The sequence below is a fragment of the Pongo abelii genome, chromosome 18 (genome assembly GCF_028885655.2).
Source record: "Pongo abelii isolate AG06213 chromosome 18, NHGRI_mPonAbe1-v2.0_pri, whole genome shotgun sequence".
Lineage (NCBI taxonomy): Eukaryota > Metazoa > Chordata > Mammalia > Primates > Hominidae > Pongo > Pongo abelii.
The window spans coordinates 1,933,327-1,950,400 of NC_072003.2; the positions used below are offsets into that span (position 1 = coordinate 1,933,327).

The 17,074-nt window shown below is 44.2% G+C and overlaps 1 protein-coding gene across 2 annotated transcripts in view; it reads right to left on the reverse strand.

Annotated features, from left to right (window-relative positions):
* Nucleotides 1-2,822: 2,822 nt before the first annotated feature.
* The window catches only part of MEIOB (meiosis specific with OB-fold), a 38,645-nt gene continuing 24,393 nt past the window's right edge, over nt 2,823-17,074 (reverse strand). The window contains exons 10-14 of one of the 2 annotated variants that reach the window (XM_024234098.2): nt 12,312-12,413; nt 10,715-10,868; nt 8,143-8,326; nt 6,673-6,759; nt 2,823-3,203 (exon numbers count right to left, since the gene is read on the reverse strand). In XM_024234098.2, the coding sequence (XP_024089866.1) occupies nt 3,093-3,203; nt 6,673-6,759; nt 8,143-8,326; nt 10,715-10,868; nt 12,312-12,413 (638 nt within the window). In that variant the 3' untranslated portion in view covers nt 2,823-3,092. The remainder of the gene's footprint in view (nt 3,204-6,672; nt 6,760-8,142; nt 8,327-10,714; nt 10,869-12,311; nt 12,414-17,074) is intronic. The other variant, XM_054534529.1, reaches the window with a different exon arrangement.

Sequence of the window (17,074 nt, forward strand, 5' to 3'; positions counted from 1 at the left end):
TATTACACATCCACTTAATATATTACGAACATATTTCCAGGTCAGTGAATATAAGTACAGGTACCCCTTTTTAATGGCTGTATCTTAGATCATGTACCCCAGAAGCACAGCCTAAGATGGGGATTCTTGTTCCCGTGATTTGCTGAAGGAGTGCTCTCAGGAGAAGACAAGTGTAATGAAGCAGAAAGGGCAGGGAGCAAACTCCAAGGAAGAAAGTGGTCTCTGGGCTGGATATCAGCTTCAGTCAGCTGGTGAACCCAAGGGGAAGCTCTGGAGCAAGGAGTCTGTTGGCACCAGAATCTGCTCTCCCCGCCCCTTCCATAGCTTCCTCAGGTAATTTTCTGACCCTCATAGAAGCTGAGGGACTTCAGCAAGTGAAGAGATTCTGGGTGGAGCATCCCCAACAGGTTGCACACGTTTCAGATGCTCTGCTATTAGAAACAATGACGCAAGGAGCATCCTCCATATACTCTACAGCAAGGGTCCCCCGACCTCCAGGCCACTGACCACTACCAGCCCGTGGCCTGTTACGAACGGAGCCACACAGTAGGAGGCAAGTGAGCATTCCCGCCTGAGTTCTGCTTCCCGTCAGATCAGTGGTGGCATTAGATTCTCACAGGAGCATGAACCCTATTGTAAACTGCACATGCAAGGGTTCTAGGTTGCACACTCCTTATGAGAATCTAATGCCTGGATCTGAGGTGGAACTGTTTCATCCTGAAACCACCCCCGCCCCCCGACCCAGCAATCCGTGGAAAAACTGTCTTCCACGAAACCATTCCCAGGTGCCAAAAAGTTTGGGCCGCTGCTCTACATCATTGGCACTTGTTTGTTTCCTTAGGGAAGTCTTAGAAGTGAAATCAATGAAATGGTTTGCACTTTGGAATTTTGACACTTTTTGCCAAACTGCAGAGGGAAAAAAACTACCATGTTGCACTTGACAAGACTGTTTAAGAATACCTTTACACCGACACCCCAGCTAACGCTGGGCATCATGGCTATGGTCATTCTTTTTTTTTTTTTTTTTTTTTTTTTGAGACAAAGTCTTGCTCTGTTGCCCAGGCTGGAGTGCAGTGGCGCGATCTCGGCTCACTGCAAGCTCCGCCTCCCGGGTTCATGCCATTCTCCTGCCTCAGCCTCCCGAGTAGCTGGGACAACTGGCGCCTGCCACCACACCCGGCTAATTTTTTTGTATTTTTAGTAGAGACAGAGCTTCACCATGTTAGCCACGATGGTCTCCATCTCCGGACCTCGTGATCCACCCACCTCGGCCTCCCAAAGTGCTGGGATTACAGGCGTGAGCCACCGCGCCTGGCCTATTTTCCTGTTTTTCTTAAAAATATAAGTGTCGGCTGGGCGTGGTGGCTCACACCTGTAATCCCAGCACTTTGGGAGGCTGAGGCGGGTGGATCACATGAGCCCAGGAATTCAAGACCAGCCTGGGCAAAATGGCAAGATCCCTGTCTCTACAAAATGTTTTAAAATTAACCGAGTAAGGTGGCATCTCCTGAGCTCCTGGACGCGGGGCTCAGTGGAGGGGGCACCATACCCACTCTTGCTGAACCAACAGTGGGAGCCAAGCCAGCACCAGCCACGACACCCTCACTTGTCTCCTCGCCTTCCTTCCCTGTCCACCCACCCCATTCACCTGGCTTCACAAGCCCCCCAGTTCTCCCCAAGGGAGGATGGAAGGCCTGTTCTGCACAACTAGGTCAAGTCGTTCATTACCTTATCACCACAATTTGGACACTTAGGGGTGAACCTGCATCCTCCTCTGTGGCTGCACATGGTAAAAGCCAGATAAAACATGACTGACAAGATAGTTTATCTCCCAACACCAGCCTTAGGAAACAGTTTCATATACTCACTTTTTCCTTTTTTATCAATCCCGTGATGGAGGGTGTGTAGCCTTCTAAAGTACCAGGTCAAACCTCCCAGGCTGTGGGTCAACACTGACCTTAGTGGTGGGTCTTCATAGGCTGGAGTCTGTGCCCTGAAGCAAGTGACTCTCAATGGTGTGGAGTTGAGCAGTTTACTTTGTGGCTGCTGCAAAGCAAACAGATAAAGTGGCAGCTGTCGTCCTCATGTCCTGAGTAGGTCCCCCTCAGAGTTCTGAGACCTGGGCACGCTCATGAAACTTTTGAAGTTGGTCTCCTCCCAGTTGATTCAGACTCAGTCATGTCAGCCCTGAGCCAGCAAGCCTCCACAAGCACTGGGCACTCCAGTGTGTCACCAGAGAAGACCAGGGACTAGAAAAGCTCCAGGTGCTCAAAGCAGTCGCACGGGATTGCCCATGACTTCGGCTATTCCCACCCAGCGCCGAGAGCCCCTTGCCCTCATCCTGTCAGATGACGAGTCACCACCCAGCTCTCAGAAAGTAGTCTTTAGAGGTCCTTTTTTTTATTATTATTATTTTTAGACAGAGTCTCGCTCTGTTGCCCAGGCTGGAGTGCAGTGGCTCGATCTCAGCTCACTACAACCTCCTCATCCCAGGTTCAGGAGATTCTCCTGCTTCAGCCTCCCGAGTAGCTGGGACTACAGGCACATGCCACCACACCCAGCTAATTTTCTGTATTTTTAGTAGAGATAGGATTTCACTGTGTTAGCCAGGATGGTCTCGATCTCCTGACTGCCTTGGCATCCCAAAGTGCTGGGATTACAGGCGTGAGCCACCATGCCCAGCCCTTGAGGTCCTACTCTTTTTCCAGGGAACCAAGACAAATAATAAACTGGCTTAAGAAAATAAATCATTCACTCAGGGTTAAGAAACTCACTCAAAGCCGCTCAACTACATGGAAAAGAAAATAAATCATTCACATCTGTAGAAGATTAAATCTGTTTATTAATTCATGTAAACATTTTCCAACTTGGGAGGAGACAAGGCAAAGACAGTAGGAGGCCTTCTAAGAAGGGAGGTCAGATGAGAGAGGCCTTCAGACTCACCCAGACCACCTCCACCATAACAATTTCTAGAAACATGTTCACCACATGTAAACAAAATGCAATTTTCCCCATAATTTTCAAATTAATATTCCATTTTAAAGGGAGTTAAAACTCATATACTTTTCCAGAGTTTAAAATGATAGACCGTTTTAAACATGTTTTTGTCCAGACAAGTTTCTGCTTGCCTCAGTAGGATCTGCAAGCTTGCACGAGAGTACACTAATTTTCAATCCACTCCTTGCTCTGTGTGATAGAACAAACTGTGAGGAGAAACAGAAAGAGACAAAAAGTTAATTTTTAAAATCCCCTTGTATATCAAGTTGAAAAATCAATGATCACAAATAGAGAACTGCAATGAAAGTTTTGTTTACAGATATTAATATAAACTTCCATTAGAGCTGTAACATGATGGGAAGAGTTCCAGTCTCAGAGTACAGTTAATTTACAGGCCCAGCTTCTGAATGATTTTGTAAAAATTTTGTCACTTTTCATGCTATTTCTCTCAGGTAGGAAAGTTGGGATTAAAAGTCTAATGTGGCCAGGTGCAGGTGCAGTGGCTCACGCCTGTAATCCCAGCACTTTGGGAGGCCAAGGCGGGCGGATCACCTGAGGTCAGGAGTTTGAGACCAGCCTGGCTAACATGGTGAAACTCCCATTTCTACTAAAAATACAAAAAATTAGCCGGGCATGGTGGCACACACCTGTTATCCCAGCTACTCAGAAGGCTGAGGCAGGAGAATCGCTTGAACCCGGGAGGCAGAGGTTGCAGTGAGCAGAGATTGCGCCATTGCACTGCAGCTTGGGCAACTAGAGCGAAACTCTGTCCCCCCTACCCCCCACCCACTAAAAAAATGTCTAATGCAGGGCTGGGTGAGGTGGCTCATGCCTGTAATCCCAGTACTTTGGGAGGCCAAGGCAGGTAGATCACCTGAAGTTTAAGACCAGCCTGGCCAACAAAGTGAAACCCTGTCTCTATTAAAAATATAAAAATTAGTCAGGCATAGTGGTGCACACCTGTGGTCCCAGCTACTCGGTGGCTGAGGCGGGAGGATCACTTGAGCCTGGGAAGGTTGAGGCTGCAGTAAGCTGTGATTGCACCACGTGCTCCAGCCTGTGTGACAGAGCGAGCAGAGTGAGACTCTGTCTCAAAAAAAAAAAAAAAGTATAACATAGGAAAAAGGACTTAATGTGTATTCAAACTACCAACTGTGATAGACTTTAAGCCGTAGCAGGGACTCAATCTGTGAGACTACAGCGATATGATGACATAATTTAATAAGTCTTATTTTAATAGTCTTATTTTTTATAATTTATACAGCACTTTAACCAACATTTTATTTAATATAGAGTGGAAAGACATATAAACCACTTTAATTTCAAGACTGAGAGAAAAAAAAGTACCAACATCAGGGAAAACTGTGAAAGACTTTAAATGGGCAATAACAATAAGTGGGTACCCTTTCAATGGAATGTTGTGGTAGTCTGACATTGGCTAGAACACGTTCAGAGCTGTCTGATTCTACAGGGGCTACACCTCCCATTGCACGGACTGAGCTGTTTTAGAACTAGGTTGTAGAAAGCTGACAGTGATTCGAATGACCCTGCTCATGGAATCCCCATGAAGTCTGTCTGAGTGGAAAGCTGACAATGATTCGAATGACCCTGCTCATGGAATCCCCATGAAGTCTGTCTGAGTGAAGATGCAGTGCTCCTGCCCTATAGAGGAGCCCAGTGGTTCATCTACAAGCAAACCCATTCAGCATTTTGCATTGCCTGCCTATGTATCTATTCTTCCAATTCCTTTTTTTTTTTTTTTGAGACACAGTCTCACTCTGTCACCCAGGCTGGAGTGCAGTGGTGAGATCTCGGCTCACTGCAACCTCTGCCTCCCAGGTTCAAGCAATTCTACTTCCTCAGCCTCCTCAGTAGCTGGGATGACAGGCACCTGCCACCATGCCCGGCTAATTTTTGTAGTTTTAGTAGAGACGGGGTTTCACCATCTTGGACAGGCTGGTCATGAACCAATTCCCCTTTGAATCCTTCTTCTCCCCTATATCTTACTGGTTCCCTCATTAATTAATGAGTTAAATCTTCAACATGTTGTTATTTTATTTTTGTATGCATCATGGTTTTTGGATTTTGGTTTTGGATTTTACATCTTTTTATTTGTAAAATACTATGTTACCTAATGCACGAAGCAGCTTGTCCATAATTGTGAATATTTGTTAAAGCCACCTGGAACATCTGTTACACACATTCTCTGGGAAAGTGCAGTATCCACTTGAGGGTCATTCATTGTTGTATTTGAATCAAATTTAGAAAACTCTTAAGTTCCCATGAACTTACGTTGATCAGACTCATTAGCAAGTGGTGCCTCCTGTCTGGAGGGAAAGTATACAGGGTCGGTCAAGGACCTGAGCATGCCCTGACTTGCAAAGAGACAGTATTTAGGGGCCCATGCTAACCGTTGAAGAGATGCAGCATCTTACTGCAACTTTTCTGCCTTTGGCCTGGTAGTGAAGAGGCCTCAAGCCTAGGTCCTAGAAATATTGGTAAGGCCACTGGAGACTCCATGTCTGCAAACTATTCAGATGTGTTGGTGGCCATGGAAAATGGGAAAACCTGCTTATGAGGCTGAAATGGAGGAGATGCAGCCTTCACAGATGCTCCTGCAGGATGTCCATGAGATGAAAACTAATTTCATAATAATACTAATTCTCTCATCAGCACGCGATGTTTTCTAGAAGCTCCATGATACCATTAGTCTGACACAAATGGAATGTGTGCTCTAGAATGTTTTAAAATTTTTTCAGTATTAAGCTCCAGTACAGCAAGTATCAGTAGATATAACCCACACAAACGGGAGCACATTAACTTGTGGGAGAATACAAGAGAAAAGAGTTGAGAACCATGAAGTGAAGCAATGAGGCTGGCTGGGTCCAGTCTCACCTGTGACCCAGGGCAAGTGGCTACACTTCTTGGTCCCACTTTTCTCATCAGCAACAGGGGAGTTTGTCTCACTGCACTTTTCCTCCTCTGACACCTTGAACACTAAGACTCGAGGATCTTCCAACACTGAAGTGCCTCAGGAGGCAACTGTGGCCCTTCAGAGTTGGAGAATCATGGAATTTTGCAGGTTAGAAAATTTAATTAACCTCTCCAGGGTCTCACAGGCTGAGATGTGGTGGGATTAGGATTCAGACCAAATCTGTCTCCCCCCAACAATCCAGGCACTTAATTGTGCCATCTTACACTGCCTCACTAACTGAAGGGAACACCACAGGGTGGGTGGGGGTGGGGACAACCTAGTCTGACCTTTTGAGGTTCAGGGGCCAAGGGAGGGGTCTCACTATGTTGCCCAGGCTGGCCTCAAACTCCTGGGTTCAGGCGATCCTCCCACCTCAGCCTACCAAGTAGCTGGGATTACAGGTGTGCACTATTGCACCCAGCAGCTCTGATTTTAAAGCCCTTTCCCCTGTTTTGGATTTAACCTTAAAGGATATTTTCCTTGTTGGTCTATTTTCTTTGATGTCTTTGGTAACTCCTTCATACAATATGAAAAAAACCCTGGCTATTTCCTTTGTTTTTAGGATAGCTGAATCCTTATGCACGTCTGGGAACTGGGCATTAGAAATAAAAAATTCTCGAATTTATCTAGGTTTTTCTTATGGTTTGAATATACAGAATAATAAATATATAGAATAATATTGCACTATAAAATGCACTAACTTTTAAATAAATTTTGCTTCTTTCCAAGAGAAATTGCCACTTTAATGCTGTTTTCTGTTCATCTGTCATTGCAAGAAACTCATTTACCTGGTTAGAAAAAAAAAGATGAGACAAATATATCTGAAGTTTACAAAGAAAATTCATTTTTTGACAACAGTGTGAAACAAACTTTTTCATTAGAAATGAAATTTTATTTGCAGTAATTACAGCTCAATCGTTTGTTTTTGTTTGTAGAGACAGGGTCTCATTCTGTCGCCCAAGCTGGAGTGCAGCAGTGCTATCACAGCTCACTGCAGCCTCGAACTCCCGGGGTCAAGCAATCCTCCCTCAGCTTCCCGTTTCTGAGGTTACAGGTATGCACTGCTATTCCCTGGCTAATTGTTTTATGTTTTTTTTTTTTGTACAGACAGGGTCTCACTATGTTGCCCAGGGTGATCTTGAACTCCTGGCCTCAAGTGATTCTCCTGCCTCAGCCTCCCAAAGTGGTAGGATTACAGGTGTGACCCACTATGCCCAGCCAACTCAATTGTTTTGATAGAGAAGATAAGGCAGGAAAGGCTATATAAGCAAAATCTCTAAAGGTAATCAGGTATCTCAGCAAGGAAAAATCCCCTCAATAAAGTGGAAGCAGAATTTGGAACTAAAGTCTAATGGTAAATTTCATGAACTGGTTTTAACAATAAAAAACAGGTGCCTATTGCCAAGTGCACATGCTAATCCCTAAGTATCTGCTGCTGTTGTATAGCTGCAAACCAAGGAGAAAACGTGTAGCTGACTTTATGTAACTGAGTAGGTGAAACACAGCCAAATCTTCCTAGAAAAACCACCTTATGACTGATCAACATCTCTGACTTGTTGTTTTACCCATCGTTACTTGACTATATCAAACATCATGTTTCCTTGGTGTTCTTTTTTTTAATTATTTTGAGACAAGTCTTGCTCTATCACTCAGGCTGGAGTGCAGTGGCGTGATCTTGGCTCACTGCAACTTCCACATCCTGGGTTCAAGTGATTCTCGTGCCCCAGCCTCCTGAGTAGCTAGGATTACAAGTGCACGTCACCACACCCAGCTAATTTTTGTATTTTTAGTAGAAATGGGGTTTCGCCATATTGGCCAGGCTGGTCTCAAACTCCTGACCTCAAGTGATCTGCCCTCCTTGGCCTCCCAAAGTGCTGAGATTACAGGCGTGAGCCACGGTGCCCAGCCCTAAAACATCAGGTTTATTTATCCATTTAGGCTAATGGCCTCAGTCATTACTCATAATAGTAAATATTAACTAGGATTTTAACATAAAATATGTAACATTTGTTCATCAAAGCAATGTGTGTTTAAAGCAAGATGATTTTTTCCCAGGCTGTTTATTAGTGAATTAATTTCTATCAAATGTTTGACAAAACAACCTATATTTTTTTGGGAAAAAGCATTCACTTTGGAAATATTCTAAACATTTCTTCCTTTTTGCTATTTACCGTGCAGCCCAAAGTCTCCTCAGCAGCACTTCCTGTGAGACTACAGGAATGAAGGGTGCCTGTGTGGTCCGTCAGATCAATCAGCAGATTGAAACTGAGAAAGACAGATTTAAAGTCCAAGGAGTTTTTGTTGCAAGTTGTGCACATGTTAGATGCTTCATTTACAATATAACCACAGCTGGAACTGAAAAGAAACAAAGACAATGATAAAATGTGATGCCCTAAGCCACAAATTTCATCTGTAGCAGAAAAAGAATTATCACTAAAAACTCTACGTCAGTGTGTGGAAAACTTACTGAGTGCTCAGTGCTATGCAGTCTACAAGACAGTCGTAAAAAACAGTGAAACACACTTTCACGCAGCCATTCTCAGGAGTCATCTGAAACTGCATACACCAGTCCTCTGCCTGCCTTCCTTTCTTCCCTCCCTCTGCCAAGCCCTCGAGGTCCATCCCAGTCTCATTTCCTTGCTGGGGCCCTCCCTTCTGGTATCCCAGCCCGCAGCCTTTCCCTCTCGGAACAGCAGCAGAGTGCACGCCTCAGGACTGACTGGTGCTGTCGCATCAGCTCCTTATTCTCACCTCCCCGGCTGGGAGTTCTGAGGGCAGGAACTGTGTCTTGTGCCTGGAAAGCACGAGTTCAACAGCTGCTCACTGGATGGGCCTGCACGGGGCCTTCTCTACAAATACAGAAAGCCTTGCAAGGCTGGCCGGGTAGCACCCAGATGCTATTAACACTGCTGGTGATACACTCTCCTCTCTTTCAGTGATTTATGCTATTCCATATTTCTGAAGCAAGCCTTACTTTAGCAATTTTAAACAGGGAACCTAACTCAAATTTCTCAAATAGGGGAAATGAACTGAAGATTGTGGTTTCTTGTCTAGCCACAGATCACTTGGTCTAGCAAATTTTAGATGCTTTTCCTCAGATATCAATAATAAATGTACAGGGAAAAAAATTAGTTTTTCAATTTTTGAAAACTATTTTTCAAAAAATGAACACAAGGCCTTACACAGCATTGTCTACATTAGTTTTTTCCACTTTAATACCACATCATAAAATGTTTTAAAAATCCAGAGGTCAATATCTTGACTGTGGCAATAGACACACAAACTTACAAGTGTTACAAGTGTGATAAACTAATTAGACACACACACGACTGCATGTGAACCTGGAGGAATCTGAATAAGACCAGTGGACTGAATGGTGTTGATATCCTGGCTGTGACATGGTACTATCACTTGCAAAATGGTAACGCTGGGGGAAACGGGGCAAAAGCCACAAGGGATCTCTCTTATTATTATTATTATTTTTTTTTTTGAGACACAGTCTCACTCTGTCGCCCAGGCTCGAGTGCAGTGCAGTGGCGCAATCTCGGCTCGCTGCAAGCTCTGCCTCCCAGGTCCACGCCATTCTCCTGCCTCAGCCTCTCGAGTAGCTGGGACTACAGGCACCCACCACCATGCCCGGCTCATTTTTTTGTATTTTTTAGTAGAGACAGGGTTTCACAGTGTTAGCCAGGATGGTCTCAATCTCCTGACCTCGTGATCCACCCACCTTGGCCTCCCAAAGTGCTGGGATTACAGTCGTGAGCCACCGCGCCCAGCCCTCTTATTATTTCTTATACTTCCACGTGAATCTAGGATTATCTCAATGAAAATTCAATTATAAAAATCCATAGAGAGACTTTCCTAATATTACACATTTCTTGCCAAGCATCTTTTAGCTAAGAGTATTAAATCTACTGGAGTTTACTTTCTTTTCTTTTCTTTTTTTTTTTTTTTTTGAGACAGAGTTTCACTCTTGTCGCCCAGGCTGGAGTGCAATGGCGCAATCTCAGCTCACCACGACCTCCGCCTCCTGGATTCAAGCAATTCTCATGCCTCAGCCTCCGAAGTAGCTGGCATTACAGGTGCCCACCACCACAACCAGCTAATTTTTTTTATTTTTAGTAGAGATGGTGTTTCACCATATTGGCCAGGCTGATCTCGAACTCCTGACCTCAGGTGATCCACCTGCCTCGACCTCCCATAGTGCTGGGATTACAGACGTGAGCCACCGTGCTCGGCCTGGAGTTTACTTTCTATGCAAGTAAATACTAACTTCGATCTACAAGAGGTTTGATGTTTCCTAGGCTGGACTCAAACTCTTCAAACTCCTGGGCTCAACTGATCCTCACACCTCAGCCTCCTGAGTAGCTGAGACTACAGGTGCATGCTACTGCACCTGGCTTGAAAATAATTTTTTTTTTAATGCTGTCACTACATTGCTATAGGGCCTAGCAACCAAAATAGCTTTCTGCCAAATCATTAGACAAGTTTGTCAAAAGTTTCTCACTTTATATCTTTACATGTTAGAATTACGGAAATATAGATTATATTTTAAAAGGCAATTATAATATTTTAATCTAGTTTGCTATGGAAACTTTTCAGTATAGTTTTTTATACATTTATCTCAAATACATAACCCCCGTTACATCAACAAACAGCTTTAACTTTTAGAGAGCTTAAAATTTATTAACAATAATTATTTCTTACAAAAATGAATTTGCTAAAAGTGACATGGATCCTTACCATCTATTTCGAACTACTTTTGTAGTTTCATCATCAATGTTGAGTGTGGAAATGTAGGCATAAAGGATGCCATAGGAAGGATCAGCTTTTCCTTCATTCTTCAAAGATTTTCCCTTTAATTGTTCAACTGTATAGACATCAACTATTGTACTTACTAAAAATAGAAAGAAGTATTACAGTTCTGTATATATTCTAAAAAATATAAAAGATTATGTCCGAATAGAAAGCTATGACAAATGAGAACATAAAGTAGCTTAAGTAACAGAAAAATTACTATGTTGGCTATATAAACACTGATTCTATAAATGGACATAAAAGCAAAACATAAGGAAAAAAAGGAAATGAAATTAGTCTTCATTAAAATGAAGAATTTCTGTTCGTCAAAAGACACCATTAAAAAAGTGAAAAGGCAAGCCACAGAGTGGGAGATGCTAGCAGTCTACAATGAGATAAAGGACTCATCCAGAATTATCTAAAGAATTCTTAAATATCAATTAGAAAAAGACAGTGACTCAGCTGGGCACGGTAGCTCATGCCTGTAATCCCAGCAATTTGGGAGGCCGAGGTGGGCAAATCACCTGAGGTTGGGAGTTCGAGAGCAGCCTGACCAACATGAGAAACCCTGTCTCTACTTAAAAAAAAAAAAAAAAAAAAAATTAGCCAGGCGTGGTGGTGCATGCCTGTAATCGCAGCTACTCAGGATGCTGAGGCAGAAGAATCGCTTGAATCCGGGAGGTGGAGGTTGTGGTGAGCCAAGATGGCGCCATTGCACTCCAGTCTGGGCAACAAGAGCAAAACTCCGTCTCAAAAAAAAAAAAAAAGACAGTGACTCGATTTTTTTTATTTTTATTTTTATTTTTTTTTAATTTTTTGAGACAGAGTCTCATTCGTCGCCCAGGCGGGAGTGCAGTGGCGCGGTCTCGGCTCACTGCAAGCTCCGCCTCCCAGGTTCATGCCATTCTCCTGCCTCAGCCTCCCGAGTAGCTGGGACTACAGGCGCCTGCCACCACGGCTAATTTTTTTTTGTATTTTTAGTAGAGACGGGTTTTCACCGTGTTAGCCAGGATGGTCTCCATCTCCCAACCTCGTGATCCGCCCGCCTCGGCCTCCCAAAGTGCTGGGATTATAGGCGTGAGACACCACACCTGGCCAAGCATTCTGTATTGTGTTTCTTTTATTTTTTTATTTTTTGAGATACAGTCTTGCTCTGACACCCAGGCTGGAGTGTAGCCTCGCTCTGTCACCCAGGCTGGATCTCAGCTCACTGCAACCTCCACCTCCCAGGTTCAAGGGATTCTCTTGCCTCAGCCTCCTGAGCAGCTGGGATTACAGGCACATCCCATGATACCCGGCTAATTTTTGTGTTTTTAGTAGACACAGGATTTTGCCATGTTGGCCAGGCTGGTCTCATGAACTCCTGGGCTCAAAAGAAAAAGAAAAAGAGAAAGATGCCCACTATTTTAAGCTACCTTTAGAAAAGCTGAAATATAGTAGTTACAGAATAGGAATCTGCTATCTTTTAACATGTCAAACAAACCTTTACAGGCCCAATTTCGGCCTTTAAAAAAAATCCAAATATATTTAAAGGGTCACTTACGATTTATGGATTCTTTGAAATAACTGTCAATTTCATCATCCAGAACATTTGTTTCTTTATTTTCTCGTATAAAATTCAGTAGAATGTTAGCTTCTGGTGTATCTTAAATTGAAAATGCACAATAAGTAAAAAGCAAACTGATTATCTTTTAAATCACATTTAAATCATCCAAAATCATTTTAATAGTAAGAAGTGAAGACACGTAAGAATACAATCAAATAGAATATTACATGGCCATTAACAATGTGATGTAGAATTCTGTAAACATAGATGTACACCATATTACATCTAAAACAGATGTTAGTGAAAAGAGCAGCTTACTAACCTATGTGGTTCACTACCCTTTTAATTAAAAAATCTACATATATAAGGGACCGGGCGCAGTGGCTCACGCCTGTAATCCCAGCACTTTGGGAGGCTGAGGCGGGTGGATCACAAGGTCAGGAGATGGAGACCATCCTGGCTAACATGGTGAAACCCCACCTCTACTAAAAATACAAAAAAATTAGCCAGGCGTGGTGGTGGGCGCCTGTAGTCCCAGCTAGTTGGAAGGCTGAGGCAGGAGAATGGCATGAACCTGGGAGGTGGAGCTTGCAGTTAACTGAGATAGCATCACTGCACTCCAGCCTGGGCAAGAGAGCAAGACTCTGTCTAAAAAAGAAAAATACATATATAAATGCAAAATTATCTGGAAGAATATATATGAAAAAATGATTCTCTCTAGACAGTCGGATTATAGGTGATCTTTGTTTTCCTTGTTTATGTTTTTATATATTTTTTCTGAATTTTATATGTATTTCTTTACTCATCATTAAAAAAAAAAGGTTTTCAAAAGGCAATTGAAATATATAAAATAGGCTCTATAAAAAGCCTAGCTCCCCACGTTGGCACATGAGTGTGCTCAAGGGTCAGGGGTGCTGTGCCAGAGGGCAGGAACGCGAGTTTGGAAAGAGCTCCCCCATGATGCCCTTGGACCCCAGGCCGCCAGCCTCCGGCATATGATTAAGTACCCCAGGCCCCCCTGAATATTCTACAAATTGTCCTGACAATGTCTGTACTTTCTAACTCCCCTGGGAAGATCTGGGCATTTCTTCCTCCTTGCTCCCAGAATACAAGTCTTCTACCTGTTCTTTCTCAGAACTAGGTTGTCAAATCCTTGCCGGCACGCAGTGTCCCACGTGATGACTATCCTCACATCTGACCAGCCACTCATCTCCTTCCTTGTTCCAGAAATTTATATTATCTCAATTCTTGGCAGGTAAAAGGCATTCAAAAATACTGATAAGGTCATGGGCGAATGAATGAATGCAGAACTCTATTAACTTGGGGAGATATGCACCATGAATTGCTGTGCTTCAGATGGGAGCATCTGCTGGAGCGAGGCCACAGAAATCCACCCAACGAGCTTCCTGTGATGGGGGCTGGCAGGGATGGGTGGGTACCAGCACTGCAGGTCCTCACTGACAATAGGGTTATCCTGACTGTCAGAGAAAGGCAGGAATTGTGCCCTCCCTATCTGATAAGCACTCTCAGGGAAGAGAAAGAAACAAGGGAATCTGGACACCTGCCTAGGATGAACACAAGCCATTTAAAGCTTCTTAATTTCTATAAGGCAGTTGTAGCCCAGGAAATTAAAAGTAAAACTGATATAACTATTTACAATAGCAAAGACATGGAACCAGCCCAAATGCCCATCAGTGGTAGACTGGATAAAGAAAATGTGGTACATGTATACTATGGAATACAATGCAACCATAAAAAGGAATGAGATCATGTCCTTTGCAGAGACATGGATAAAGCTGAAAGCCATCATTCTCAGCAAACTAACATAGGAACAGAAAGCCAAATACCATATGTTCTCACTCATAAGTGGGAGCTGAACAATGAGATAACATGGACACAGGGAGGGGAACTACACACACTGGGGCCTGTTGGGGAATGGGGGGTGAGGGGAGGGAGAGCATCAGGACAAATAGCTAATGCATGTGGGGCTTAAAACCTAGATGATGGGCTGGGCGTGGTGGTTCACGCCTATAATCCCAGCACTTTGGGAGGCTGAGGCGGGCGGATCATGAGGTCAGGAGATCAAGACCATCCTGGCCAACATGGTGAAACCCCGTCTCTACTAAAATACAAAAAATTAGCCAGGCATGGTGGCACACGCCTGTAGTCCCAGCTACTCAGGAGGCTCAGGCAGGGGAATCACTTGAACCCAGGAGGCAGAGGTTGCAGTAAGCTGAGATCGCGCCACTGCACTCCAGCCTGGGTGACATAGCAAGACTCCATTTCAAAAAAAGAAAAAAAGCTATTTTTGGGCCAAGCGCTGTGGCTCACGCCTGTAATCCCGCACTGCGGGAGGCTGAGGCGGGTGGATCACCTGAGGTCAGGAGTTCAAGACCAGGCTGGCCAACATTGTGAAACCCCGTCTCTACTAAAAATGTAAAAATTAGCCAGGTGTGGTGGTGCGCACCTGTAATCCCAGCTACTTGTGGGGCTGAGACAGGAGAATTGCTTGAACCCAGGAGCCAGAGGTTGCAGTGAGCTGAGCACGCGCCACTGCACTCCAGCCTGGGTGACACAGCAAGACTCCATCTCAAAACACAAACAAAAAAAGCCTATTTTTGGGCCGAGCAAGGTGGCTCACACCTGTAATCCTTCAGGAGGCTGAGGCAGGAGGAGTTCTTGAGGTCAGGAGTTTGAGACCCCAAAAAAAGAAAAGAAGAAAAGAGAAGAGGGGAGGGGAGGGGAGAAAGAAATAAAGAAAGAAAAGAGAGAGAGAGAAAGAAAGAGAAAGAAGGAACTACTTTGTGATTAATATGACCTACTAATCAGAAAAAAAAATTTCCCATATAAATCGGGCTGCCCTTGAGTAGCCTAAAAACGGTTGTAGACACTGTCATTCCTGTCCCCGTTTTAGGGTTGAGTGGCAGGGCAGGGACTGAAATACACTCTATCAAGTTTACCTCACAGCTCGCTGAATGCCTGTGTGCTCTCTCAAGTTTCCTGAAATGGCATTATCTACAAATGACCCAACATTTTAAAAAATGTTTTCGAAGTAACAATCATGGCTTTATTTTATTATTATTTTTTGAGACAGGGTCTTGCTCTGTCACCCAGGCTGCAGTGCAGTGGCATGAACACAGCTCACTGCAGTCTCTACCTCCAGGGCTCAAGCAGTCCTCCTAGCTCAGCCTCCTGAGTAGCTGAGATCACAGGCACGTGCCACCATGCCCAGCTATTTTTTTTTTATTTTTTGTAGAGATGGAGTCTCACTTATGGCTTGTCCCTTCTTGTAAGCAAAAAGATGATAAATTTTGATCCAGTAGTATCTTTTTCTATCAGTGACTGCTACGGATATTAAACACATTAAATATCCTCCACAAAAGCAATAGCAAAATTCCTCTTCCACACAATGTAATGTGGCTTGCAGAATACATTATTTCATGCTAAATTCCATTGTTACTCTCTTCAGGTGAATTAAGCATCATCTACGATGACTAGGTAACTCATCTCCTAGAACTGTTACAGAACATGCCTTCAGGGAGTGATCTAAAATTTCCCTCTTTTCTTCCTGGTCCCTCCCGCATGTCTGGCATAAGCCAGCAATAGCAATAAGGAGAATCCTTTCTCCTTTTTTGGCGGGGGGGACAGAGTCTCACTCCGTTGCCCAGGCTGGGGTGCAGTGGCATGATCTCGACTCACTACAACATCCGCCTCCCCAGCTAAAGCGATCCTCCTGCCTTAGCCTCCCTAGTAGCTGGGACTATAGGCACCATACCACCACGCCCGGCTAATTTTTGTATTTTTAGTAGAGATGGTGTTTCACCATGTTGACCGGGCTGGTCTTGAACTCCTAACCTCAAGTGATCCGCCCACCTTGGCCTCCCAAAGTGTTGGGATTACAGGCATGAGCCACTGCACCTAGCCAGCAGAATCCTTTTAAAAGAAGAGCCTCAGCCTAGGCTTCATGGATTTGGGGTCCAGGAATATGACAGTTTATGCAAATTCTACACATGGGAATAGCACTTCTCTGGGGAGAGGGTCATAAGCTCCCATCAGATAGGCAAAAGGTACATAAGATGCTCAGGCGGGGCATGGTGGCTCATGCCTGTAATCCCAGCACTTTGGGAGGCCAAGACCAGTGGATCACTTGAGCCCAGCAGTTTGAGACCACCCTGAGAAACACTGCAAAACCCCGTCTCTACAAAAAGTACAAAAATTAGGCCAGGCACAGTGGCTCACGCCTGTAATCCCAACACTTTGGGAGGCCAAGGTGGGTGGATCACAAGGTCAAGAGATTGAGACCATCCTGGCCAACATGGTGAAACCCCATGTCTACTAAAAATACAAAAAAGGCTGGGCGCGGTAGCTCACACTTGTAATCTCAGCACTTTGAGAGGCCAAGGCAGGCAGATCACGAGGTCAGGAGATCAAGACCATCCTGGCTAACATGGTGAAACCCTGTCTCTACTAAAAAATACAAAAAAATTAGCTTGGTGTGGTGGCGGGCGCCTGTCGTCCCAGCTACTCGGGAGGCTGAGGCAGGAGAATGTTGTGAACCCAGGAGGCAGAGCTTGCAGTGAGCCAAGATCGCGCCACTGCACTCCAGCCTGGGCAACAGAGTGAGACTCCATCTCAAAAAAAAAAAAAAAAAAAAAAACCTAGATGACAGGTTGATAGATGTAGCAAACCATCATGGCATATGTATACCTATGTAACAAACCTGCATGTTCTGCACATGTATCCCAGAACTTAAAGTAAAA